The sequence below is a fragment of the Erithacus rubecula genome (genome assembly GCF_903797595.1).
Source record: "Erithacus rubecula genome assembly, contig: scaffold_181_arrow_ctg1, whole genome shotgun sequence".
NCBI classification, from domain to species: Eukaryota; Metazoa; Chordata; class Aves; order Passeriformes; family Muscicapidae; genus Erithacus; species Erithacus rubecula.
In genome coordinates, this window is record NW_027636128.1 from 193,169 (window position 1) to 205,238 (window position 12,070).

Here is a 12,070-nt window from a genome sequence, read left to right on the forward strand (position 1 = left end):
GGACAAGTGAGCCTGGCTATGCTGGGGCCTCATTGCCTCCTTGTCCCTGCTCAGCAGCCTGGCAGGGGCTGCCCCATGGTCCTGCCCTTGGCATTGCATATCCCCAGAGCCCAGTGACCTGGGAAGAGCCCTGAGCACTGAGGGAGGGACAGGATCTGCCTTCCCAGGGGTTGGGGCTCAGCCCTTAGCCCTTTGCATTCCTGAAACACATCCAGGTTTGCTCATCATCAGAGACACCTTTTCCTTGTTTGTCTCCACCTGCCATCACTGCTCCAGTGTTGTACTCTAGCTGGATCCTGGGACACTTTCTCAGTTGTGCCACTCATTGAGACCCATTAAACTTAAAGAAACTTTAGAGTCTGAATCTGACTTTGAGTTCTTGGGAAGTTTTTTTAACAGTCTCTCAGGGACTGATTCTGATGCAAACAGCACCGAAGCCCTGAGAGGGCCATTAAAGTCCTTCTACTGTGTCTTGGCTGCTGAATTGGGCACAGAGGGAGATCCTGGCAACCAAGAAGAGCTTCAAAAAGATATTTCTGCTGAGGAGCAACTCCTCTCCCAGCTCAGCAGGGCTCAGGGCACTGCCTGCAGGCACTGAGGGGACAGGAGCCAGGCACAGACAGCCTAAAGGCAATCAGGATTGGGAAAACATTGAGCTGAGACTTCACTTGGGGAAACATCTTCACAGCCCTGGACATGGTGAGTCTGTGGGTTTAGGGCAATGTCCCCTGTGTTCCTGGAGGGATCTCCTGGAGCCAGCACAGCCCATAGCCTGGGGGATGTGTCAGGAGGACTCTCCCAGTTTCTCTGAGGCACAGGAGGAGGAGGAGGATGTGCTGCAGAGCGGGGCTGCCCTGGGCACTGTCAGAGGGACAGGGCAGGGCGGCTCCTGCTGCAGGGGCTGAATCTGGGGCTGCAGCCAGGGTTGTCCAGGGCTGTCCTACAGAGCAACTCCTGCAGCCCTCAGGGCTCTTGGCCAGCCCAGGGCATGTGCCACCTGCCAGGGAAAGCTCTCAGCCTGCCTGGCAGCTCTCCATGGACTGTGGGGAAAAGTTGGAGGTGGAAGGAGACACCCCCATCAGGGCAGATTCCTCCTGCTGTGGAGATGGTGCTGCATGGCCAGGGCTGCTCTCAGCTTTCTCTCAAGGAAAGGAATAGGGGCTGTCAGGTGTGTCTGTGTCACTGAGACTCCTGCACTCTCCCACTAGAATCTGCAGATCTGCCTCAGATCTCCATCACAAAGTGCCTTCTCACCCTTCTGTGCGTACAGACAGCAGCAAGGGCACCTTGGATTGCAGCATCTCAGTTTGTCTGAGGTGCCCTTCAGGCACTGCTGGCAGGGAGATGCCCTTGGGCAGTGCCCTGTGCTGGAAGAGGTGTGCAGGGCAGAGCTGAGCCCCCAGGCTGGGCTGGGCAGTGGGAGCACTGCAGGGACAAGCCTTGGATAGAGGAAAACAGCTCCCAGTAGGCACAACTCCAGGCAGCTGAGAGCCAGACCAACCCTGAATATCCCATCCTGTCTAGCTGCACAGGGAAAGAAATGTAGGTTTAGAAAATCTTGTATTGAAAGCAGATCTTTCAAGATGTCGTCTTTATTTTTCAGGCATATTTAAGTGCAGTCATTCTGAAATAAAGGCAGGTGTATATGAGCAGAGGGCAGCTTTGTAGTACCAGCAGGTCTCACTATACATGGGCACAGGGAGCCCTGTGTTCCCCCTTGGCAATCCAGTGTTCTGGCTCAGAGTAGTGTTTAAAGAGGTTTCTCTCCCTTCAAAGAAAGCAAAACCCCGAGCTCAAAGATTAAAAAAAAAAAAAAAATGTGTGAGAAGTTTCCCAAATGAAAGAGAAGCAAATTTGAATAAATATGTAAGAAAATAGCATAGGATTGACCCAAGGAAACCTGTCCCAACTACTCTGTCTTCTTTTAACAGCCCACCATGACCGTATCGAAGCAATGTCCAACAACATCAGCTCCATCAGCCACTTCCTCCTGCTGCCATTGGCACACACGCGGCAGCTGCAGCTCCTGCACTTCTGCCTCTTCCTGGGCATCTCCCTGGCTGCCCTCCTGGCCAACGGCCTCATCATCAGCGCCGTAGCCTGCGGCCACCACCTGCACACCCCCATGTTCTTCTTCCTGCTCAACCTGGCCCTCACTGACCTGGGCTGCATCTGTACCACGGTGCCCAAAGCCATGCACAATTCACTCTGGGACACCAGGAACATCTCCTACACAGGATGTGCTACTCAGGTCTTTTTCTTTGTGTTTTTCCTTTCAGCAGAGTATTTTCTCCTGACCATTATGTGCTACGATCGCTACGTGTCCATCTGCAAACCCCTGCACTACGGAACCCTCCTGGGCAGCAGAGCTTGTGCCCACATGGCAGCAGCTGCCTGGGCCAGTGGCTTTCTCAACGCTCTGCTGCACACGGTCAATACATTTTCCCTACTCCTCTGCCATGGCAATGCCCTGGGCCAGTTCTTCTGTGAAATCCCACAGATCCTGAAGGTCTCCTGTTCACACTCCTACCTCAGGAAATTTGGGGCTTCTGCTTTTACTATTTCCTTAGCTCTTGGATGTTTTCTATTCATTGTTTTCTCCTATGTGCAGATCTTCAGGGCTGTGCTGAGGATCCCCTCTGAGCAAGGACAGCACAAGGCCTTTTCCACCTGCCTCCCTCACCTGGCCGTAGTCTCCCTGTTTGTCAGTACTGGTATATCTGCTAACCTGAAGCCCCCCTCCATCTCCTCCCCAACTCTAGATCTGGCACTGTCATTTCTGTACTCAGTGGTGCCTCCAGCCCTGAACCCTCTCATCTACAGCCTGAGGAACCAGGAGCTCAAGGCTGCAGTGTGGACACTGATGACTGGATGCTTTCAGAAACATTAAACTTCTTGTCCATTTCTGCATATCACTTCTAATAAAAGTCATCATTGATTTTCCTTTTAGGTTTGGTTGTTGTTTTTTTTCTTTCCATTCCTGTATTTTAGGTTTTTTTATGTTTTGCACAAAGAAATGTCATTGCCTTTACCATATTTCATTTTGCTTTTTTTCACCTTCACTGTGATCCACAGACTGTGTCAATGATGAGCTGTGCTCTCAATCACTTTAAACAGAATAAACCATCTCCCAGCAAAATCTTTTTTTCCAGAGATGCCCCTTTTGTTTAATTCTCTGGAACTGCAGCAGCAATGTCTGTGTGCAAAGCTGGGGCAGATCAGTGCTGGCACAGCAGCTGTGCCCAGCAGCAGCAGCAGCACTTGGTGTTGCCAGTGCTGCTCCCGTGCCACTGCCCCACTGCCCTCCTGCCCCTCGTGTTGCTGCAGGGCCTGAGTGCTCTTGGGGACGGGCACAGCCCTGGGGGTGGCAGTTCCAGGGCTGCAGCAGGGACAGGCCATGGGCACTGCTGGGGCAGCACTGACACCTCAGAGCAGGGCCTGGGGGCTGCAGGGTCCTTGGCTAGGCTCTCTCCACAACACTTGGCCAGGCCAATGCTGAGCAGAGAAAGCCCCCGTGAGCAGCCCCAGGCTGGCTGTGGGCAGGCTGGGGGCAAACAGTATGGCTGGTGCTCTGCAAGGTGCCTGAAAAGGGGAGAGCCTGCAAGGAGCAGCAGAGCAGGGGTTGATCCATCCCCACTGTGCTGGACAGCCCAGGGCAGCGTCCCAGAGCGTCCTCATGCACCTGCCAACAACATCCCCCCTCTGCAGCCCTGGCCTCTCCCCCAGCTCACACAGGTGCCGCATCCTTGCAGGCACAGACACGGCAGCACTGGCTCAGGAGCCCCTGTTTGCACTGCACAGAGCAGGCATCAGCACCCCCATGGTGCTGCTGTGGGGAGATGGAGCTGAGTGAGCACAAATGCCATCCATCCCTGGGGCCAGCAAAGGCTGGGGATGGGAGGGAAACCACTCAGTTTTGTCATGGCCTCTGCAGTCAGCCAGAAAGTTTGTTTCCATGAGCTGTGAGTTTTCTGTCCCACTGCAGCCATTCTTGCTCAGAGCCACAGCTGCCTTGTAGCCACCACCACTCTGCCCTGAGGATTTCCTTTGATTCACCTTTGCTTTCTTTCCTCATTCCTGATCCATACTTCTGTCTCTTTCCCAATCCTGTCCCCTCCCCTGCAAACAGCCCATCCCTATTTTCCCTTTCCTCTATGGCTGCACTTCCCATTTCTGTTCCTGAGTTGGCCCATGGGAATGTCAACTGGGGAGCAGGATGATCCTACAAGTGCTTCAGGAATTATTTGCAGGCTCCTGCAATGCCTCGTTCTGCTCCCTTGCCAGAGGCACCACAGGCCAGGGGGGCACATCTGGGCTGCTGTGTCTGGGTGTGGGGCTCCCTCTTCTGGGCACTGAGGAGGGGCTGGAGAGGCTCTGCAGGACTGACAGGATGGGCTTTGGGGCTGTGAGGAGAAGCTGAGGGACCTGGGCTGCTGGAACTTCTGAAGAGGAGGCCCAGGGCTCATCCTGCAACTGCTCCAGGGGTGGTTCCAGAGAATCACAAAATCAGCAATGCTGGAAAAGTCCTTGGAGATCATCAAGTCCAATCTGTGCCCTAACACCACCTTGTCTCCCCTGAGCCTCCTCCAGAATAAACATCCCCAGCTCCCTCAGCTGCTACTCACAGGACCAGAGCCCTTACCAGCCTTGTTGCCCTTCTCTGGACACGCTCCAGCCCCTCCATGTCCTCCCTAAATTGGAGACCCAGAACTGGACACAGCACTTGAGGTGCTGCCAAACCAGTGCTGAGCACAGGTGAAGAATCACAGCTCTGCTCCTGCTGGCCATACCATTCCTGATCCAGGCCAGGAGCCATTGGCCTTCTTGTCCACCTGGGCACACTGCTGGCTCATGTCCAGCCTTCTGTCCATCACTGCCCCCAGGTCACTCTCTGCCTTGCCACTGTCCATCCACTCTGTCTCCAGCCTGTAGCACTGCAATGGTTGTTGTGGCCAAAGTGCAGAACCTGGTACTTGGAGTTTTTAAACACCACGTTGTTGGATTTGGGCCGTGGATCCAGCCTGTCCAGGTCTCTCTGCAGAGTTTTCCTACCCTCCTGCACATCCACACTCACACCCAGCTTGGTGTCACCACAGTTCCATGAGGCTCTAGGATGTCACAATGGTCTCCCTGATTCCATGATGCTCTGTTACGTTACAATGGATCCTTGGTTCCTGCACCCTGCAGTTTAACAAGGAAACCTTGGTTCCATGAGGTCTCGCAGTGCAACAATGTTTTCCTTGGTTTCCTATCCCAGTGGCCTCTTGGTCCCATGGAACACCACAGTGTCAAAATTGTTTACTTAATTCCATGAGGCCCTGCAGTGTCACAATGGCCTCTTGGTTGTATGGGGTCCAGCAGTATCACAGTGGTGTCTGTGGTTCCATGAGGCTCCGAAAAGTAACACTGGCCCCTTGGTTCCATGGGGCCCTGCAGTGTCACCATGGCCTCAGTGTTACATGAGGTTTCACAGTGTCACAATAGACTCCTTGTTTCCACCAGACTAAAAAGTGTCTCCACAGTCTTCTTGATTTCATGGAGCCCCACAGAGTCACAGGGCAACCCCGAATTCCATAAGGGTGCAGAGTGCCACAATGAATTCCTTCTTTGCAGAGTGTCACAATGGACTCCTGGTGACACATGATCCTACAGTGTTCACAATGGGTTCCTGATTCCATGACACCCTGCAGTTTTAGTGTCACACCGGAGTCTAAGTACATGAGGCCCTGCAGTTTCACAGTGGCCACTTATTTCCAGGGGGCACCAAGGTGTCAAAATTGTTCCCTTAGTTCCAAGAGTCCCTGCAGTGTAACAATGGCCCCTTGGTTTAACAATGCCCAGTGTGTTACTATGGTCTCCATGTTTCCACGGTGACCCAGAGCCATCAATGAACCTTGATTCCCTTTTGCCCCACAATGTTACAATGGGACCTTGCTTCCCTGGGGCCATGCAGTGTCACAATCATCACAGAATGACAGAATCACCCAGGCTGGAAAAAGCCTTTGAGAGCATCAAGTCCAACTTGTGACTCAACATCACCTTGTCACCCAGACCATGGCACTCAGTGCCTCATCCAGTCTTTCCTTAAACACCTCTAAAGATGTCAACTCCACCACCTCCCCAGGCAACCCATTCCGATTCCAAATCACCCTTTCTATGAAGAATATTTCCGAATGTCCAGCCAAATCCTTTCCTGGTGCATCTTAAGGCTGTGTCCTCTTGTCCTGTCACTGTTCCCTGGGAAAAGAGCCTGACCACCACCTGGCTGTACCCTCCTCTCAGGGAGTTGTAGAGCGTGATGAGGTCTCCCCTGAGCCTCCTTTTCTCCAGGATAAACAACCCCAGCTCCTTCAGCTGCTCTTCACAGGACTTGTGTTCCAGACCCCTCACAAGCCTTGCTGCCCTTCTCGGGACACACTCCACCCCCTCCATGTCCTTCCTGAATTGGGGGGCACAGAATTGGACACAGCACTCGAGAGGCTGCCCAACCATTTCCCAGCAGAGGGGAAGAATCACTGCCCTGCTCCTGCTGGCCACACAATTCCTGATCCAGAGCCGGTGCCATTGGTCTTCTTGTCCACTTAGGCTCTGAGCTGGCTTGTGTCCAGCAAGGTGTCCATCATTGCCATGAGGTGCCTTTCTGCCAGACCACTCTCTCAGCGCTCTTTCCCCAGCCTGGAGCATTGCAGAGGTTGTTGTGGCCAAAGTGCAGGACCCAACATTTCCTCTTGTTAAACCTTACCTTATTGAATTTGGGCCCTGGATCCAGGTTGTCCAGGTCCCTCTTCAGAGCCCTCCTACCCTTCAGCAGATCCACACTCACACCCAGCTTGGTGCCATCTGCACATTTGCAGATGGTGCACTCAGTGCCCTCATCCAGATCATCAATGCAGACACTGAAATCCATGCTGGCTGGCTCTGATCCCTCAGCCATCCTGCAGGTGCCCTGTGATGACTCTCAAGGTGATCTGTTCCATCACCTTGCTGGACACCGAGGTCAGGCTGACAGGCCTGGAGTTCCCCAGATCCTCCTTGCAGCCCTTCTTGGGGATGGGCTCACATTGGCACCTCCAGTCCTCTGGGATCTGCCTGATGAGCCAGGACTGATGATAAATGATGGAGAGCAGCTTGGGGAGTTCATCCAGCAGCTTTCTCATCTCCTAGAATGGATCCCATCTTCTCCCAAAGACACCTGTGAGCATCTGAGTGGTTTAGCAGGTCACCAGCTGCTTCCTCCAGGATTTCAGGGAGTCTGTTCTGCTCCCCTTCCCCATCTACCAGGTCAGGAGAATACTTGTCCTGAGGACAAAATGTCATATACTTGAAAACTGAGGCAAAGAAGGGGTTAAGTTCCTCAGACTTTTCTTCATCTTTGGCAACCATATCTTCCCCCAATAAGGAATGGAGGTTCTCCTTGTCCCTGCTTTTCCTGCTAATGTGTTTATAAAATAAGGTTTTTTTTCCTTTACAGACACGGCCATGCTATATCCTAATTGAGGTTTCACCTCTTATTTTTCTGGATGACCTAACCACATCAATAAACACTTACTGAGTTGCCTGCCCTTCTGTCCAAAGGTGATGCAGCTTCTTTTCTCCCTGAGTTCCTGGAAAAAGCTTCATGCCCAGCCATTCCAGTCGTTTTCCTCACTAGCTCACTTTTGAGTGAGCTGCTTCTGCTCCTTCAAGATTTCTTTCCTGAAGTGTCTCCATCCTTCTTGGAACCCTTGTTCTTAAAGGGTGCTTCCCATGAAAAATCAGTACTTGATTCAATTGTCCTCAAATCTGCATCCTGAATATGCCAAAGTCTTCCCTTTGTAAGTCCAGTGTAGTTTTGTTGATGCTCCTCCTTTCTTTACAGTGTATTTAAAAACTCAATAATTTCATGGTCACTGCACCCCACGAAGCCTCTGACCACCACATCTTCCCCCAGCCCTTCTCTGTTTGCGAACAGCAGGAGACAGAGCTTTCCTCTGGAGTGGGAAGAGAAGGAAACCTCCCCAAAGGGCAGCCTGCAAAGTTCAGCCTTCAGGTGAGGAAACAGCACAGTCCCTGCCAGGGCAGAATGTTGGTGGCCCAGGTGTCCCAGCTGAGGCTGGGCCATGCCATGGCTCTGTGTGCCAGGAGCCGGCAGCGCTGGGTGCAGGGAGCCCAGGGAGGGCACAGCAATGCTGGGCTGAGAAATGCTGGGGGCACAGCGAGATGGGCGTGTGCAGCCGCCAGGGCAGAGAAGCAGCACGCACAGGGGCACAGGCTGCAGGAGAGATGGCCAAGGACTGGGCAGGGCTGGCAGGCCAGAGGCACCCAGGCCTTTGTGCCCTGGGCTGGGCAGCGCCTCTGCAGCCCCACAGGAGGAACTTTCCTTGCAGGGGCTGCACTTTGCTGCTGCCTCGACCCTCCCTGAGCAGGCTGGCAGGGCTTGCATGCTGATGCCATTTGTCTTTGCTGCCTCTCCCATCTCAGTGCCTCAGGAACAGCCCCAAGCCACACATGAGGGACAGGCCCTGCTGGACCAGGCATGGGCTCAGCCCTTGGCCTTTCTGCTGCCTCCAACCAGCCCAGGCCTTGCTCAAGATTGCAGTTCCTGCTCACAGTCTTTGGCTCTTGCAATCCTGCCCTCAAGGATCTGCTCTCACAAGTCCCTGGGGAGCCCTTGGCCAGTGGGGCCAGTGATGCTCCAAGAGACTTGGAATTTTGCTTCTGACTCCTTGAGCAGATTCTCCAACATTCTCTCAGTGCCTGGGGCTCCTGGACTCAGCCCCAAATCTCCCCTGTTAAAAATATGATTCCTGCTAAATATATTGTAATTATATTAGCAAAGTTGTGGCTTTTTAGCAATAGAAAAAATTTTACTTAATTGTTCCAATGCATAAAAGGTGAAAGAAGTTTTAGCAAAGCAGATGGTATAATTCTCCAGATGTTTGGTGGGAGTGGAGAGAATAAGGGCATAGGCCTAAGAGCAGCATCTAGAAATAAAACTTTTGACCTTGAATTGAGCCAAATTGGGATGATTCCAAGCATTAGGCACTTGGCTTGTTATGGGAACATCGGCTTAATTATATAACTCTAAGCTCAGTGCAGCTGCGCTACCTGAGAGGCCACACAATGAACCCTGAGGAAGACCCAGAGCCTTCATCAGAAACAAGATTCCCAAAAGGAGGAGTGACCCACAACCATTGTTGAAGCCCGAGCAACACAACCTAGTGATGGAGATTTTAGGAATAGAAATGAGGAGGAGTTTTCCAGAACATTCTGTATAAATATGTATTAGTAAACTATATAAATGAGATTTTAGCTTGATTTAGTTGGCATGGTGTGAGAGGAAGGGCCGTCCCTGTACCCCTGGTTGGTTTTGTTTATGCTTTATTTGAACCAAACCTCAATTACACTAAAATACTCACTGCCAAATTTTGTATTTACTTAAATATACATAACTAATATACTTTGATTGAATTTTTTTATATACAATTACTGCTATTATTAATAAATTACTGCTAAACTTATATTTGTTGTTTGATTAACTGAACAATTGAAGACTCCATTCATAATAATTTTGGGGATCATTAAAATACAGAAAGATTCCAGGAGCTCTTTGTATTTCTTCAATTGTCTTCAAGTCCCCAGGGCTTATGCAGATGCTTGGAGACATTTTGGAGTTTTCCTAAGAAGGAAGATTTGAAAGTGCATCATAACTTTACTCAAGGGAATGTTTTTCAATTTTTCTGTTCAGAGGCGAAGTGATAGAAGCATTTCCCAAGTGACATTGATGCACAATGTCTCCTTAGAAGGTCTGGGCACATTGAAGAATGAGCCCCTTTGCAGGCTGACCCTGTTTGGACAACCTGCTCCTCACCCCCATCATCACCATATCATGATGTCTCCCACCTGGTGCTGACAACCCAAAATATAAAAAACATCATTAATTTCTCTTTGTAATAAAACTGTTATTTAATTTTAAAATTAAAATTGATTTTCCTTATTTGTAATATTGTTATTCCATTTTTTAGACCAAGTTTTTATATTTGTAATAAAAAATATTTTATTAGCAACAAAAAAAATTATTGGTCATTGCTTTTATGTAATACAATTCCGTTCATTAATTAAGCTCTATTGGTTATTTATTTCTCCCTTTTTAGGATAATTCATAATGTTTGAGTTATTTTTTTATCTTTTTTATATCTTTTTTTTTCAGACAGCTTCAGGGTGGGCACTTTGGGGTCCAGGGAGACATTTCTGGGGCACATTTGGGGCAGTTTTGGGTCTGGGGGAAGAATTTTGAGGGACAGGAGGACACTTGGGGGCATTGAATGGGCACTAAAAACGAACTTAGAGATCCTGATGGAAAGTCTGGGCTTTGAAGTGGCGCATGGGGGTGTGTAAGGGGGTTCTCCAGGGTGCAGGGGATGATGGGAGTTGTAGGAGTAGGTATAATACAGTTTAATGGGGCTGCAGAGCATCATGGTTATTCCAGGTGCAGCTGCAATGTCTCTTGGAGGAGCGCGGGGAATGATGGGATATGAAGTCATTGCTTGAATAGCATTCTATGGCACCACAAAGCATGATGGGAGCTGTAGTCCGGAAGTGATTCTAGTGGAGTGTTTATGGGCTCTAGGTGGGCACTTGGGGGACACTTTTGCCTCTGAATGGCAACTTCAAGTCCTCAGGGAGGAATGTTTACAGTTCAGGAGCACTTGGGGGAGCTTGGGGAGCTCTAACCAGGCTCTTTAGAGCACGGGACATAGCAGGAGTTTTAGTCACAGGACTGTGTTATGAGGTGCTCTGAGCTCACAGGGGATAGCAGGAGATGAATTCCCAGAAGTGGCTGTAACGGGCATCTGTAGGTTTGGGAGCATTCAAGGGATTCTGGGACGTTTTTGGGGGTACCTGAATGGGCGCTGAGGGGACACTTAGGGATCCTTGGAGTTTCTGGAGAACATCAATTAGACATACAGGGGGGATACCGGGGTTCTGTGGAGAACGGGGCATGATGGGTATTGTAGTCCCGGCTCCAATGGGGCTCTATGGGGCTGCAAGGCATGCTGGGAGTTAGAGGCAGAAAGGAAAAATGGCGCTGACTCCAGGCACCACCCCTGAGGTCCCCCGCCTGAACCTCCTTGGTGGCACCTTGGGCTGACACATACCTCAGGAGGGTGTCTGTTTTCACAGGGGAAAATAAGGTGTTTTAGATTGCTTCAAAAGTAAAACAAAGGGGAGAAAACCCTGTTTGCTGGTGTGGAGGCAGTTCTCCAAGCACAGCAGGTCCCAGGTGAGTCAGGACAGACAGGATGGGGTTGGGGAATGTGGAGCAAGATTGCCCACATGGGCTCAGACCTCAAGGCACAGCTTCTCTGAGCAGGCCAGACATCCTGAGGAGAAACTCTGGATCAATATCAACCACAGAATGCTGCAATCACCTCTGCTTAAAGAGAACAGTAATAAAATCCACCATTTAAAATAGGAATGGATATTTTTAAGAAACACTTTGAAGTGTTTTTCCATAACTATTATAGGAAATATTCCTAATGAACTACACCAGACCAGAGGGAAATCAAGACAGAGCCATGGTTTCTTAGGAAACCTCTCAAGAACTCCAAGTGAGAATCAAACTCCAAAGTCCCTTAAAGTTTTAATGGGTCCCGGTGAGGGACACAACTGGGAAAGTGTCCCCAAGCCTCAATCAGAGCAGAGAACTGGAGGCAGAGATGACAGGTGGGGACAAAGGGAAGGCAAGTCTTGGTGCCCTGGGGCACAGCAGGGTCTGTGCCACCAAGGGCTGAGAGGAGAAACCTTGTCCTGAGCCACTGGGGTCTCCTGGCACAGCCCCAGCAAGGCTGGGCATTGTCACCCCTTGTGCTGCCTCAGCATCCCCCCACATCCCAGTGGCCTCAGGGATGTGCTGGGACCAGTCCCTAGGGAGCCTTGGTCAGGAATGGTCCTGGGGGCTCCTTCATGCTCCCAGGGACTGCAGGTTTTTCAAAGGGCTTTGGGTTTTGCTTTTGCCTTGGAGTCTCTGAGAACTTTGCGCAAACATGGCCTCCAGTTACCTTCTTTAATTAGGCTCTTGAGAGACTTT

General features: G+C 50.8%; 1 protein-coding gene across 1 annotated transcript; it reads left to right on the forward strand.

Moving 5' to 3' along the window:
* Positions 1 to 1,954: 1,954 nt before the first annotated feature.
* On the forward strand, positions 1,955 to 2,924 carry LOC306815673 (olfactory receptor 14J1-like; the record flags this gene model as incomplete). The annotated part of the gene is made up of 1 exon (XM_079332240.1): positions 1,955 to 2,924. The coding sequence occupies one exon, from the start codon at positions 1,955 to 1,957 to the stop codon at positions 2,888 to 2,890; it is 936 nt and encodes a 311-aa protein (XP_079188366.1). The 3' UTR covers positions 2,891 to 2,924.
* Between the last annotated feature and the right edge of the window lie 9,146 nt (positions 2,925 to 12,070).